General features: G+C 36.9%; 1 protein-coding gene and 1 non-coding gene across 31 annotated transcripts in view; one reads left to right on the top strand and one right to left on the bottom strand.

The window, feature by feature from the left end:
* R3HDM1 (R3H domain containing 1) overlaps positions 1–16,344 on the bottom strand; it is a 187,877-nt gene that overhangs the window by 50,576 nt on the left and 120,957 nt on the right. For all 30 annotated transcript variants that reach the window (XM_054477850.2, XM_063647405.1, XM_054477848.1 and 27 more), the window contains one exon: positions 10,650–10,773. In XM_054477850.2, coding sequence (XP_054333825.1) covers positions 10,650–10,773 — 124 coding nt within the window. The remainder of the gene's footprint in view (positions 1–10,649; positions 10,774–16,344) is intronic.
* Positions 15,488–15,590, top strand: LOC129032198 (U6 spliceosomal RNA). Its single transcript, XR_008501224.1, has one exon. It is a non-coding gene; the product is annotated as a U6 spliceosomal RNA (small nuclear RNA).

Raw genomic sequence — 16,344 nt, 5'->3', positions numbered from 1 at the left:
GACACAGTCTCACTCTGTCGGCCAGGTTGGAGTGCAGTGGCACCATCTTGGCTCACCGCAACCTCCACCTCCTGGGTTTAAGTGATTCTCATACCTCAGCCTGCCGAGTAACTGGAATTACAGGCGTGTGCCACCATGCCTGGCTAATTTTTGTATTTTTAGTAGAGACAGGGTTTCGCCATGTTGGCCAGGCTGGTCTCAAACTCCTGACTTCAGGTGATCTGCCCGCCTCAGCCTCCTAAAGTGCTGGGATTATAGGCATGAACCACGGCGCCCGGCCTGAATTTAAATTTTAAGGTAACATTGGGCCAGCACAGTGGTTCACACCTGTAATCCCAGCACTTTGGGAGGCCGAGGTGGGTAGATCACCTGACGTCAGGAGTTCAAGACCAGCCTGACCAACATAGTGAAACCCCATCTTCACTACAAATACAAAATTAGCCAGGCATGGTGGCGCATACCTGTAATCTCAGCTACTTGGGAGGCTGAGGCAGGAGAATCACTTGAACCTAGGAGGCAGAGGTTGCAGTGAGCTGAGATCGCACCATTGCACTCCAGCCTGGGCGACAAGAGCAAAACTCCATCTTAAAAAAATAAAAATTAAAATTAAAAAAATAAATTTTAACGTAACAATGGTTTATAAGATTAAACATATTTAATCACCTTTTCATTAAAATGACACTCCCACGAATACAAATCACATCAGACTGGAATTTCTGGATCACTCATTAAGTCTCTCCTAGAAAAACTGTACAGCAGCTAAATCACAGATTCCATATAATTAGCCTCCAAGTGCTTAGGAAGAACTCAAAGAAAGAATACAAATGTTTAACTTTATATCTAGTATGTAAAGTTTGTAATGAAGGTGTTATTTGAATATTTTTACTTTTAATTTATTTACTTACTATTATTTTTTGAGACAGAGTCTTACTCTATCGCCCAGGACAGAATGCAGTGGTGCAATCTCACCTCACTGCAACCTCCACCCCCTGGGTCAAACGACTCTCTTGTCTTAGCCTCCTGAGTAGCTGGAATTACAGGTGCGTGCTACCTCACCTAGCTAATTTTTGTATTTTTAGTAGAGACAGGGTTTTGCCATGTTGCCCAGGCTGGTCTTGAACTCTGGAGCTCAAAGTGATCTGCCCCTGTTGGCCTCCCAAAGTGCTGGGATTATAGGGGTGTGCCACGGCACGTGGCCTGAATATTTTTAAAAACGTAGACTTAATATCTTTTATAAAAATATTTTTATGCTCTATAAGGTAGAGCATAAAAAAGATTTTTATAGTAGAAAATTTGGAAAAAAATACATACATAGAAAAAGTCTACATGGGAAAATAATCACTTACAGATACTCTCCATTTACATTCTTATATGTGGCTAGCCTAATTTTCCATGCAGAGGGCAACATATATATTCATTTTCATTATTTATAGAAATGGGGCTATATGACACAGACTATTTCAAAATCTTTTTTCATATAATGCTTCCACATCTTATCAATAGAAATTTTACAATGTATGGGAAGAAAGTATTTAAGTAATTTTCTTCAAAACATATTTAGACCTCAAGTTTAACATCAAACAACTCAACTGATCTTTACTGTACTTTCAGGATGAAGGCATGTGTTGAGTAGCTAAAAGGACAAAAAATATAAACATTTTAGAGCTAACTCTGTCAGCTTCCTGTGTCTGCTCTGGAATTTGGCCCCAAATTCCTGTCTTTTCACTTAAAATATAATTTAAAATTATATTTTCATTTTAAATTTAAATTTTCACTTAAAATATAATTATCTTAAAAATTATATTTTCATTTTAAATTTAAATTTTCATTTAAAATATAATTATCTTTGCTTCAATGATACCACAAGCTAATCTTTTTTGTTGGTTTGTTTTTTTTTTTTTTTTTGAGACTGAGTCTTGCTCTGTCTGCTCTGTCGCCCAGGCTGGAGTGCAGTGGTGCAATCTCGGCTTATGGCCACCTCAACCCCCTGGGTTCAAGTGCTTCTCTCGCCCAAGGAGCTGGGATTACAGGTGCGTGCCAGCATACCCAGCTAATATTTGTATATTTAATAGAGATGGGGTTTCACCATGTTGGCCAGGCTGGTCTTGAACTCCTGACACCAGGTGATTGGACTGCCTCAGTCTCCCGAAGTGCTGGGATTACAGGGGTGAGCCACCGTGCCCAGTCACACAAGCTAATCTTAATACCTAAGCCTCAAATGATATTTATTAAGTTTCAGGCACTGTTCTGAGTACTTTACATATGTTAACTCATTTAGTGTTCACAATTTTATGAAATAGATACAATTATTATCCCTATTTTTCAGATGAGGAAACAAAAGGCACAGAGAGGTTCATACCTTCTCTATGGTCAACAGCTATCAAGTGTGTAGCTGGGAGCTGCACACAGCTGTCTGATTCTAAAATTTACTTTTTTGAGGAACATATGTTGAAGAAGAAAAAGTATTATAGTAATATTGTTCAAATAAGCAGAACCTGGCCTTGTTTCATTTTCTGATAATTTTGGTTAATGAAGACTTTACTGTAGCTTAACATACCTAAGTTTCAAGATAAACTTAATTACAGGAAAACAGATAATTACTGGAAATAATGTCAATCAACAAGGAAACTTTTCGTTCATTTGAACTAAAGATTTATTGGTGAGTATAAGCATTGTTATTTAAAATAGAAATCAGAGTGAAAATTTTTGAGTAGTTAGTTCAGATGGTAGCCACATGAACTTGGGGGCTTTAAAAAAGAGCAGGTGTAAATAAGCATATGATTAGCCCACATTGTCCTCTCTGTGGGAGGAACAGTCCTTCCCTTGGTTTGTCCACTACCCCCAAGATTCGTGGTTTACTACTTATGTATTTCAAAGTTACACTTCCTTGCCTTACTATAATTAGATTATATGCATAAATTGTATTAAACAATTAGGAAGGGCCACTGCACTCCAGTCTAGGCAAAACAGTGAGACTCCATCTCTAAAAATATTAAAACATAACAAAAGACAATTGGGAAGGAGAAGAAATGGCTCAAATGGTGACACTATTTCAGGTTCCACATCCCACAGTTCTGTCTCTCAGCCTGAGTATTTCCATGTGAATCTCCAATGTTCCCTTTGGGCTTTAGTTTTGCTATTTCGCCTCAGAGGCTGCTTTTGCTCAAAATGTCTGCTGCCACATTCCAGATGAGTCTATACAAGATTAGTCTGGCAGAGTTTTCATAGATACTGGCTGTCTTCTCCACAAAGTCAGGCTGCTTTGCCAAGAAGTCAGACTTTACTCAGTAGGGCTGTGACAGCTTTAACCCGGACACATTTTGTGCAAAGAGAGCTGCTATGTTTTATGGGTGAAGTCTTGAAGTTCTGTGAAGCAATGACTTTTTTCCATCCACTGAGTAGCATTTCATTCATTTTTACATCCAAGGCAGGAAAACTCAACCAGGTTTAAACTACACTGGGTAGAAAGCCATCAGGGTCTGAGGAACCGTTCTAAACTAACATAACTAAAATTGTCATTTAACATTTGATGCTCAGTATGATCAGTACCCCAGGAGGGAAATTCGACTGGCATTAGGACAGGAATATGAATGTTTTTTCCAGAAATCATGATGAAATGTTTTATCACTCATTCTAATAATTATACAACACAGTAACTGGCTAAAAAGTATATAATTTTGAATTATATTCTCTAAAGAGCAGAACATTAAAGATTACTAAAAGATTATTGGTCTTTTTCTAATGCAGTCCTTAGCAGAAAAGTACTCAACAGGCATTAACAGGCTAGCATTTGTTCCAATGAAAAAGAAAATAAAACTGGGATCTATATTGGTTAAAATTACTATAATCACAAGCAAAACTAGAAATACTCAGCTGGAAAGCACTAAAAACAAAAAAACCCACATAATTCTCCTAATCCAATCAAAGATAAGAATCTTACTCTTGCCTATATAAGACAAAATCATTAATAAAATAATTGTTAACATAAAGGATCATTTAATTACAGGTATGCCTCACATTATGTACATTTGCTTAATAAAATTTACATCTTGAACTGTTCAAGTTGCTCATGAATTCCTCTGAACTTTTGTTTAAACAAAGAAATTTCAGACTGCTGGGCATGAACCGTTACAGAGTGACACCTAGAGAAGTGGCATTGTAGGTTTGGTTCCTTGTCTAATTATTCACACAAAAGCAAGAGTGGGTACAGAGTTCTGATAGTGTCAAAAGTATAGTTTGAACACTGCCAAGTTTGAGAAAGAAAAATCCAATGATCTGGAAAAGAGGGAGAAGGCTGAGGATTAGGAAGGAGAAGTAGATTCCTAGAGAATGAAAAGTATCAACAGGTTTCAAAAATGCTACAAGAAGAGTATTTCTAGTATCCTGACTCCAACTTGGCTACCACATAAATTATTCTTTCTTCATTAAAAAGTATATTTTAGTATATTAGAATTAAAAAAAATTCTTCCTGTGATACTTCTGAATTTAACCTGGAAAGTAGAGGAAAACAGTATATCTTTTATAGGAATTTACGTCAATATTGTGGGAAAGCCTCTATTTTGTAAAGTAAGAAATGCCAATAGTAAGTGATACCAAACAACAAAATAAATATCCAGATCTCAACATAGATTTTTTTTTTTAAAAAAACACTACCATTCTGCTTTGTTAAAGGACTGCACTGCTGCAATATTATCCCATTTCTTTCAGCACTTTCAGAGGAAAGCACAATCAATTCTGCAAGCTGAGAGAACTAGGACAATATAAATTGATGGTTCAGGAACTTCCCTGGAGGGCTCCAAAGAATATTCTATTTTTAACTCTCTTTCACTTTAACCGAGAAGAGAGCAGGAAGGAAATGCAGTGTTCAGCAGAAAAGTATTGAACAGGCATTAACAGGCTAATTTTATTTTATATAGGTGATCTGAACTAGCATTTGTTCTAAAGGAAAGCATTCTTAATAACACAGAAATAATCAGAAAAATTACAAAAAGTATTAAAGAAATGCTTAGAATACCAATGAATCTAAGGTTATTTCACTTAATAGTACCTATTAATTTTTTTTTCCAGACTGTGCTTGTACAATAGAAGCACTGTGAAGGTAGGTTTTTTTTTTTTTTTTTTTTTTTAAAAAAAGATGAGCCATTTTACTAAACTCAAATTTATTTGTAACTAGGCATCTACAAGACCAAATTGTTAAAATCTCAAGCTTATAATCTTGGGCTTCTGTCTGTGGCACTATTTTAGTAGGCAGGCAAGTTCAACTAAAGCCAGCCCCATGGGTGTATTTGGAAGGAGATGCAATTGCCATCACACTTGATTATCCCTTCTCATCTATCATCCCCTCTTCTCTCACTCCTGTGCCTGAAATAAACATATACATATACAAAAACCAATTCTAACAAAAACAGCCACACAGAGTTTATTGCTCACAGCTATTTAAAGAACTATTCCATGGAAGAGTCTATACAACTCAAGGAAATCTGTGGGTACTTACCAGATATATTTGGCTCCAGATTTCAGTGGCGGCAGGTTAATGGAGAAGGGAAAAGGGAAATAGGTGGATTTGTAGGTATTATACAATGTCTGAATCTATGCTGAATCACACAATACATACTAAGAAATGCTCACAGAATCAATGAAAAAACAAGAATAGCCAGAGCCACTACCTAGTAATTTACAAATACAAAATTCCTACTACTTGGATTGAAAGTTGTCAATAAAGAAATTGACTTTGTGCCTAGAGTCCCTATTTGACATAGCTGACTCCCCTATCAATAAGCCCCCTCACCTGCTCACTCAGTAGCGCTGACCTTTCCTTTCTCGGCTTTTACACCCTAGTTACTCTTAAATTTGTGCCTTCAAATTCTGTCAACAATATGCACACATTGAAGACTGTTTATCCTAACAAGTTTCTTCCATAGTGTCGTTCATCAGGATCCTACCATAGTCTGCTGGTAACAAAGTTTAATCAATTTGGAACCGTATGATTCTGGGTTATCTGGAAAGCTAAGACTATAGATATAATGCATTGATAATCTTTGAAGTTATCAAATGGTTGCAAAACTAAAAGTATAGTTTCACAGAATCATTTTGCTTTCCACAGGTATGCAACAACATCATCGTTTGGAAAAAAAAATTAAATTATATCGTTGGTAAGAACCGAGACCAAGTAGCTTCAAATGCATTTAGGTGTATTAGGTCCGTTTGATGTCATGCTTTCATATATAACAATATCCCTAAAAAGTTGTGTAGCAATAGGGAGAGACATATTTGACTTCTGCTAATGAGTTTGGTATGCTTAAAACATTAAGCTTTTTAGATAAGCTCAAAACCAAACTGAATTTGTCATCCAAATCTACTTTGGAAAAGAAAGAAGCGATAGCTTTCACAAATTTTTAATAGGTAAATTATATTAGGCCAAAGATGTCACTTAAATTCTAATCCTTATTTCTGAGTATGATGCATAATTTAAAGGTATTACAATTAATGAAAAATATAAACAAATGTTAACACCTTCATACAGCATTAAAAAAAAGCAAAAAAGCAGTGGAAACCTGAGTAAAAAGAAGCCAGGAAGCAGCTGAAAAAGAGACCGGTTCACTGTGAGAAATGTAAACCTCTCAGACAGTGCTACGGCCCCGAATCCAACAGCTCAGGAACAAGGCCAATTATTGCAAAATATTAAATGTATATGGTGAAGCTACAAACTTTTCAAGAGTCATAAGAATAATAACAGCTACACAGAAAACAGCTAGGGCTTTGTAAACCTACAATCTTCACTATAATTACTACCTGCAGAAAGTTTCTTTATACTATACCACACTCCTTATATGCAGTGTACTTCACAGTATTCAAAGCATACATTTTATGATAAAGGTTTAAAGTAATAAATCTTTATTAGTGAAACTGGTAAGTAATCTGATCTTTTGAAATAGTTGCTTTCATTGACTCCAGTTATTGACAGTTGGTTGCCAAGCTGTTACAAACCAATTCTCTATTATTCTACCTTTCAGAACTAGAAATGACTCACATGAGACACAAAGAATCATGGAGTTTTAGAGTACACAGAGGCTTCAATAGACAACACAGTAAAACTTCCATACTTTGCAAATGAGTCCAACTGAAACTCAGTGGCTTTAAGTGATATGCCTAACACCAGTTACAAATGACTAAGGGCCATCAGGATTCTGACTTTTATTTTGTTGTTCTTTCCCAATATACAGTGCATTGTCCAGAAAGTCTTATGTGTGTAGCCAGGGTTTCTTCCGTTTCTGTTGATAGGGGTTTACTCAACCTTGTTTTGAATGAACAGTTCAGTAGTTTCACATTCATAACAGAAGACTAGTACATTCATTTCCCCAGCAGTAATGTTAGTCCTGATTTCAGTTGTGGTCCACTGGCACACATGGATAAAAGACCTAGAGCATTTTATCCTTGAGATATTTCCCCAACCTCCTCCCTATCCACCAAAGGAAAAATAATGAAAGATCCTGTATTTCTACTGCCTATACCCTATCTGGTCTAAAAATACTTTGTTCAGTTGGGCTTTTTAATTTAGGGCAAAATTTCTTTAAGTTCAAATACAAACATTTAAACATTACTTGTGCCACAGTGAAAAAAAAATTGCTCCAAATCTACTAGTGTTTTCATTATTTGGTTGAATAATTAGTTTCACCCTTTTATGTAATTAAAAAAAAAAACATGCTTCTTGACACTGTGGGGTAAGCAAGTGCTGTTTGACAAGAAATAAAAATATAAGAGATATGAAAAATTATTTCTCATTTTTAATCAGATTGGGATAGTAGAATGTAGAAAGGTAAGAAAATAAAAACCAAAAGGAAACCCAGAAGTATGTTTCCATATAAAAATGTAAATTATGAGACAGTAATTGCTATATATCTGTAAAAAAACTCAAAAACAATAAACTATTGTGTTAATTTCCCAGTACCTTTTACTTTTCTACACTAGGGCACATACAAACATAAATGCACACTTTTCTGTTAAGTTTTTTTTTTTTTGAGACAGAGTCTCACTCTGTTGCCCAGGCTGGAGTGCAGTGGCGCCATCTCAGCTCACTGGAACCTCCGCCTCCCAGGTTCAAACGATTCTCCAGCCTCAGCCTCCCGGTAGCTGGTATTACAGATGTGCGCCACCATGCCCGGCTAATTTTTTTTTTGTATTTTTAAAGTAGACACAGGGTTTCACAATGTTGGCCAGGCTGGTCTGAAATTCCTGACCTCAGGTGATCCACCTGCCTCGGCCTCCCAGAGTGGTGGGATTACAGGTGTGAGCCACCGTGCCTGGCCTTCTGCAAGTTTTGACATAAAAATTAATGATGAGCTAACTATAAAAAAGTCTTTAGATTATAACTTTTAAAAAAGAGTTCAAATCCCCACTAATTCTATGAAAAGGTTCAATACAATTACCAACACAATAGTTGGCACTGGCCCTGCTGAACTTTTCTTTAAAGGAAAATTTTCTATGATACTTATTAGCATAACAAAATTCCTTTCTCTTTTAGATAAGAATGCTTTGAGGATTTATTCCTTTTATTCTTCAAACTGAATGAGTCAACTAACTTAAGCTGTAAGTTAAGAGGATACTATATAAAACAGCTGAAAGGACAAGTCTAGTTTTTATAAAGTTATATTGTGACTGACTCGTAAGAGTCAAACACAATGTCAAACATTTTTCAAAGACATGATTCTCTTTTTTGTGCCTGTAGCACTATCCAGATGCAACCTGATTTATTGTTTCCTCCTTCTCATCATAACTAGCATCAGAGAAAACCCCACAGTTAAAAATATCACCAATGATAAACACATGCTATCTGTCACATAGATGTTTTCACCCCCAATCAGGCATATTTAGTTGGATTCTATTGAGTGTCATTTTTTTTTTTTTTTTTTTTTCAGAGAGGCATTCATACTAGCACACTAGTCCCAACCTGTGATTGAAAGTGATTTTGTAGGCAGTTTGACCATGGAGAGGGATAAAAATTTTGCCATGTTGAAGAACAAAATTAGTAAGCTAACACAAACACAGAACAAAGGATTTTTAATCGCCTTATTAATAGAGTGTACTAATAAGTTAATTAGTCACACACAAGGATATTTAAATGAGTAGCATGAAGGTACATTTCTTTATTATGGCATCAGCTACAGTCTGTGTTATAATTTTGGAAGAAAAAAATCAAGAAAAAACAATATGAAAATTCTATTACTTGAGGTCCAGAAAAATTCAGAAAATTGTTTCTGAATAAAACACCAATGTATATAAAGCTAATGAGCAGTACCACAACCAATGTTCCCACGAATAGAGAATAACTTTTGATACCTTTTGAAATTATATCATATACTAGTTTACATTATTTGACGTGGACTGTATTATTAAATTTTAGGTAGCTTGGAACTAAAATTCTAACTTGGCTAAAATGACCAATGTTTGTATTCAACGTTCTTTGGAAGAACATTTGTCACACGTACAATACAAGGCTAGTAACATACTAAAAAGGGGAGAACCTGTAAACTAACAACGAGACAACTCCTAATGGTAACAGATTGAGGACCTGGAAGTTATCCTGCATGGCTATGCTAAGCATGAACTATATCTAGCAGAGAAAGTTAGTGAATCACAATGATCACTGAAGACTGCAACAATAAAGAGAAGTATGACTACTATTCATCAGATGGGCCAGTGCAGAGATGCTTCTCCTAAACTGGTGGTAACCCTGAAGAGTTTCACACAATATCAAGAGCAGTAAACAGCCTCAGTGGAGGAGGAGGTTATGGGTTCCTCAGTGAGTCACACTCACATAGTCAGGGAGCCTCCAATAGTGATAAGCAGTTAAGAAAGCTCTAAAGAAACCAATGATAAAATTCTACTTCAACTCCTAGAGTTATAAAAGGCTGAATAAATACCTTATTAAACATCTGGGAAGTACACATCTAGGTGAGAAGCATATAGAGAAATGAGTTCATTAAAAAATCAGTAAGATAGTTTTATACACTGAGATCAAAATTGTTTTCACTGAATGCTTGAAGAAAATCTGCAAAGTGCTAAAACAAAAACAATGCTGAGTTTTAATAAATTTCATTTAAGTGGCCTTAGATTGTATTTGGTTTAAAAATACTTTTCATTATCAATCAATAAACTGAAAAGCAAAACACAGAAAATATGCTAAGTACATCATTTCTTTTAAAGGCATGCCTACTAAGAGATCAAAATATCATCCCTAGACTAGGGTTCTCAATCCAAGTTAGGTGGTTTTGATCTTTGCTTCTGGTTAGCCATTCATAAGTCTCCTTGCCTTGCCTTGCCTCTCTTTTGCTGTTACCATAGGTGATTTATCAGGCTGCAAAGACAGTTTCAATCTCAATGGCAGTGAGAGATGGCAGCCACTTAACAAACTGCTTAAGATATTCCCAGTACAGCTCCCAACTCTTTAGCATGTAGACGTGACACTGTGGTATTTTCCAGAGGATGCTAAGATTTGCTCACTCTTTTAATCTCATTGGTTTGCAAACTCATATGTATGAACATATTCGAGATCCTGAGAGACTCAGTAGGTACTATCTTAAGAGCAATACTGAAATAGAAGATGGAAAAAAGCATGGCTCAGAAGTTATGACATAAGAAACACAACTCACCTGTCTGCTGCGCAGGTTGTGGCAGTGGTTGGCTTAGATGTGAATTGTAATGAACAGAAGGGACTGGGCGATACTGAGGTTGGCTGGAGTGATAGTGGCCTGGAGCGCAATAACAGGCTGGCATCTAGGATCATAAATATTCCGGGAAAAAAATCAATTTTACTTGCATTACATATGTTTTTCTGTGAGGAAGATCAGAGTTTAATGAGTGATAATTCTTTTTAGCACTAATCATCGGAAAACTGATTTTTCTTAAATTTAACTGAAATTTTTAAAAAAATTCAAACATACAGTATCCATAAAAAGATAACTAATGTGTCATCAATCATATTTAGATTTTAATTTTTTTTGCCATATTTGCTTCAGCTCTCTCTCTTACAAAACCAAACTTACTGAATTAGCTAAAGACTCACCCTATTTCCTTTACTCTAACTTCCACAGAAGCCATTATTCTGTAGTTGGTGATTTTACTATATAGTATATATCTATTTACTATATATCTATTATCCATACATGTATTACTATTTTATTTATTTTTAGGTTTTTTTTTTTTTTTTTTGAGAAGGAGTCTCGTTCTGTCGCCCAGGTTGGAGTGTAGTGCTGCCATCTTGGCTCACTGCAACCTCCGCCTCCCAGGTTCAAACAATTCTCCTGCCTCAACCTCCCGAGTAGCTGGGATTACAGGCATGTGCCACCATGCCCAGCTAATTTTTGTATTTTCAGTAGAGTTGGGGTTTCACCATATTGGCCAGGCTGGTCTCAAACTCCTGACCTCAAGTGATCCGCCCACTTCGGCCTCCCAAAGTGCTGGGATTACAGGCATGAGCCACTGCGCCTGGGCGAGTATTTTAAAAATTCAAATGTCCAAAATCTGAAATGCTCCAAAATCTTTAACTTTCTGAGTACCCACATGATGCCAAAAGCATCATGTCACGTCAGTACTCAAAAAGAAACTCCACACCTGACTTCATCTGACAGGTTACAGTGAAAACTTTACATCATGCATGAAATTATTTAAAATATTGCTTAGATTACCTTAAGCTATGTGTATAAGATGTATATGAAACACAAGTCAACTTGGTTTTAGACTTTGGGCCCTATCCCAAGATATCTCATTGTATATGTGAAAATATTCCAAAAAAAAAAAAAAATCTGAAACTTCTGGTCCCAGGCTTTTCAAATAAGGGAAACTCAACTACATACAACTTCATGAAACTTATTTTGCAATTCATATTGTTTTTGAGACATCTTTCTTTATTGAAACATACACAGCTAGCTCATTCAATTTAATTGCTAAACAACATTCATTGTATAAACTATTTTATCCACTCCCACATTAATGCACAGTTATACTGGTTCCATACTTTAATTCTTCTCATACAGTCATGTATCACAAAGTGACATTTTGGTCAATGATAGATTGCATATATGATGGTGGCCCCCTAAGATTATAAAGGAGCTGAAAAATTCCTATCACCCAGTGATGTCATAGCATAATACATCACTCACATGTCTGTAGTCCCACTGTGCTAGCAGTTGTTTAAAAATGTAGCAGATAGTATATAAATAAGACTTGGTAATGATAATAAATGGCTGTTATTGGTTTATGTATTTACAATATTTTTAACTATTATTTCAGAATGTAGTCCTTCTGGGCTGGGTATGGCAGCTCACGCCTGTAATCCTAGCACTTTGGGAGGCTGAGGCGGGAGGATCGCTTGAGCCCAGGAGTTCGAGATCTGGCTGGGCCACATAGTGAGACCCTATCACTACTGAAAATTAAAAAATTAGCTAGGTGTGGTGGTGCACACGCCTGTAGTCCTGGATACTCAGGGGCTGAGGTTGGGGATTACTTGAACCCAGGAGGTCACAGCTGCAGTGAGCAGTGATTGTACCACTGCACTCCAGCCTGAGTGACAGAGGCAAGAGCCTGTCTTAAAAAAAAAAAAAAAGGATGTAGTCCTGCTACTTATTAAAAACTACAAAACAGATTCAGGGCCAGGGGCAGGGGCTCACACCTGTAATCCTAGCACTGTGGGGAGGCTCAGGTGGATGGATCACTTGAGCTCAGGAGTTCGAGACCAGCCTGGGTGACATGGTGAAACCCTGTCTCTACAAAAAATACAAAAATTAGCCAGGTGTGATGCATGTGTCTGTAGTCCCAGCTACTTGGGGGGCTGAGGTGGGAGAACTGCTTGAATCTGGGAGGCCGAGGCTTCAGTGAGCCAAGATCATGCCATTGCATTCCAGACTGGGTGACAAAGTGAGACTCTGTCTCAAAAAACAAAAAACAAAAAACAAAAAACCAACTCCAAACCAAACACACACACACACACACACACAGAGGCTCAGGGAGGTCTTTCAGGAGGTATTTCAGAAGAAGGCATTGTTATCATAGGAGATGACAGCTCCACAAAGGAGATGACAGCTCCACGTGTGTTACTGCCTCTGAAGACCTTCTAGAGGGACAAGATGTGGAGGTGGAAGACAATGATGCTGATGATCCTGAACTGTGTAGGCCTAGGCTAATATGCATGTTTGCACCTTAGTTTTTAATTAAAAAAAATTAAAAAGAAAGAAAATTTAAAAATTCATAAAAGAAAAGCTTTAGAATAAGGATATAAAGAAAATGTTTCTGTAGAGCTGTACGGTGTATTTGTGTTTTAAGCTGTTTTATTACATAAGAATAAAAAAGTGAAAAGAATTAAAAAGTTTATAAAGTTACATAAGCTAAGGTTAGTTTATTAGTGAAGAAAGAAAAATGTATTAATTAAATTAGGTGTAGCCTAATTTAAGAGTGTTTATGAAGTCTACAGTAGTAAAATGTCCCAGGCCTTCACATTCACTCACCACTCACTGACTCACCTAGAACAACTTACAGTCCTGCAAACTGCATACATGGTTAAGTGCACTATATCGGTGTACCATTTAAAAAAATCCTTTGGCCGGGCACAGTTGCTCACACCTGTTAATTCTAGCACTTCTGAAGGCCGAGGCGGGCAGATCACAAGGTCAGGAGTTTGAGATCAATCTGGCCAACAAAGTGAAACCCCGTCTCTACTAAAGATACAAAAAATTAGCCGGGCGTGGTGGCACGCGCCTTGTAGTCTCAGATACTCGGGGGGCTGAGGCAGAAGAATCACTTGAACCAGGGAAGCGGAGGTTGTGGTGAGCTGAGATCATACCACTGAACTCCAGCCTGGCGGCAGAGAGAAACTCCGTCTCAAAAAAGAAAAAAAAAAAAAAAACAACAAAAACCAAAAAACTTTTATATCATATTTTTACTGTACCTTTTCTATGTTTACATATGTTTAGATGCACAAATACTTACCATTGTGATATAATTGCCTACAGTATTTAGTACAGTAACATGTTGCATAGGTTTGTAGCTTGTAGGCTATACCATATAACCTAGGTGTGTAGAGGGCTACACCATCAAGGTGTGTGTAAATACACTTTGTGACATTCACACAATGACAAAACCCACTAGAGATGCATTTCTCAGAATGTATCTCTATCATTAAATGATGCATGACCATATTTCTAATGCAAATTAAAATGCCATCAAGACCATCTTGATTTATTTTTCCTTCCAGAGTTATTAGTATTAGTAATGAAGTTCTCTTAATCTGACCTAGTTTGGGGTGAAGAATAAATACCTAATCCAGTATTACAGAGGTATGTGGGTAAGTTAACTTTAACAGTGTCATGGGCTCACTCACATTCTGCTCTTCTGATTGGGTTATCTGTAAAAAGAACAGAGATCTGTGGAGATTTTAAAGAGTGCTCATCTCATCTGAAAACCAGCCAGGCATAACATTCCTAGGTTAGTTTTTAGCCAAGAATCACTCAAGTTTACTGTAGATCTCCTGCCTTTGAAGCATTAACATAGACACAATACATATGGGATCCCTTAACTGTTCCTGGAGGTATCAGAAAGTAATCTAAATCCTGAGTTTAGGTATTTTCCTTTAATTAAAAAAGGTATCTTTTTTTTTTTTTTCTGGAGACAGAGTCTCACTCTGTCTCCCAGGCTGGAGTGAAGTGGCGCAATCTCAGCTTACTGCAACCTCCACCTTCCAGGTTCAAGCAATTCTCCTGCCTCAGTCTCCCGAGTAGCTGGGATTACAGGTGCCCGCCACCACACCTGGCTAATTTTTTTTTTTTTTGGTATTTTTAGTAGAGATGGGATTTCACCATGTTGGCCAGGCTGGTTTCGAACTCGTGACCTCAAGTGATCCGCACATCTCGGCCTCCCAAAGTGCTAGGATTACAGGCTTGAGCCACTGTGCCTAGCCAATATCTCTCTCTCTTTTTTTAATTGAGATGGAGTCTTGCTCTGTGGCCCAGAAGTGCAGTGGCACGATCTCAGCTCACTGCAACCTCTGCTGCCCAGGTTCAAGCAATTCTTGTGTCTCAGCCTCCCAAGGTAGCTGGGATTATAGGCACCCACCACCAGGTCCAGCTAATTTTTTTTTGTATTTTTAGTAGAGATGGGGTTTTGCGACGTTGGCTAGGCTGGTCTCGAACTCTTGACCTCAAGTGATCCGTGTGCCTCGGCCTCCCAAAGTGCTGGGATTACAGGCGTGAGCCACTGTGCCCGGCTGCCAATATCTCTTTTAAGGCAAAAATTATTGACACTGTTTTTGGTATATCATATATAGAGATGCAGTGTATATGGCAACAACAGCAAAAGGATGGAGAGAATGTAAATGGAATTATACTGTTATAAGGCTGCTACATTTTACTTGAAATTTCAATATTAACTTGAAGTAGATTTTGGTAAGGTAAAGGCACGTAACACATTCCCTAGAAAAACACACACATTCAGAAAATTCAAGGGGATGTACCTAAAAAGACAGAATTGGAACAATACAGAGAAGATTAGCATGGCCTCTGCACAAGGATGACACGGAAATTCATAAAGCATTCATTATTAAAAAAAAAAGCTCAAATAATATAAAATGCGGGAAAGTAAAATAAAATACAGATAGAGCAAATAAAAAAAAAATAGAAATGTGGCATACCTGAATCTAACCATGTCAAAAATATATTAAATTTAAAGGGTCTAACGATACTCCAATCACTGTATAAAGAGGCAGAACCAAACTAATAATCATAAATGAAAGACACTTTAAATACAGGGGTTGCAAGTAAGATAGAAAAAGATATACCATTTAAATGTTACTCAAAAGAATGACACTATAATGTCAGATAAAATAGGTTTCAAGAAATACTATTAGAGACAGAGAAAAACGTTATGTATGAGTCAATATATCAGGAAGACATGATAAATATAAATTGTTTAATATAGCTTCAAATACTATAAAAAACTGATAGAACTTAAAAGGGAGATAGACAAATCCCAAAACAATAGAATATGAAATCAATGATGACCAGAGTAAACAAAAAAACATCCTATGCTCATTTAAGACTGGAAAACTTAATATTGTTAATATGGCAATAATATCAAAGAGACCTACATATTCCACGCAATACCTATCAAACTCCAAAGGTCTTTTTTTGCAGAAACAGAAAAGCCCATTCTCAAATTCATATGGAATTGCAAAGAGCCTGAATACTAAAAACAATTTTGAAAAAGAACAGAGTAGGCCGGGTGTGGTGGCTCACGCCTGTAATCCCAGCACTTTGGGAGGCCGAGGCGGGCGGATCACGAGGTTAGGAGATCGAGACT

Source organism: Pongo pygmaeus, chromosome 11 (genome assembly GCF_028885625.2).
Source record: "Pongo pygmaeus isolate AG05252 chromosome 11, NHGRI_mPonPyg2-v2.0_pri, whole genome shotgun sequence".
Lineage (NCBI taxonomy): Eukaryota > Metazoa > Chordata > Mammalia > Primates > Hominidae > Pongo > Pongo pygmaeus.
The sequence above is the reverse complement of the archived record's forward strand: the minus strand, read 5'-3'. Positions and strand labels throughout refer to the sequence as shown.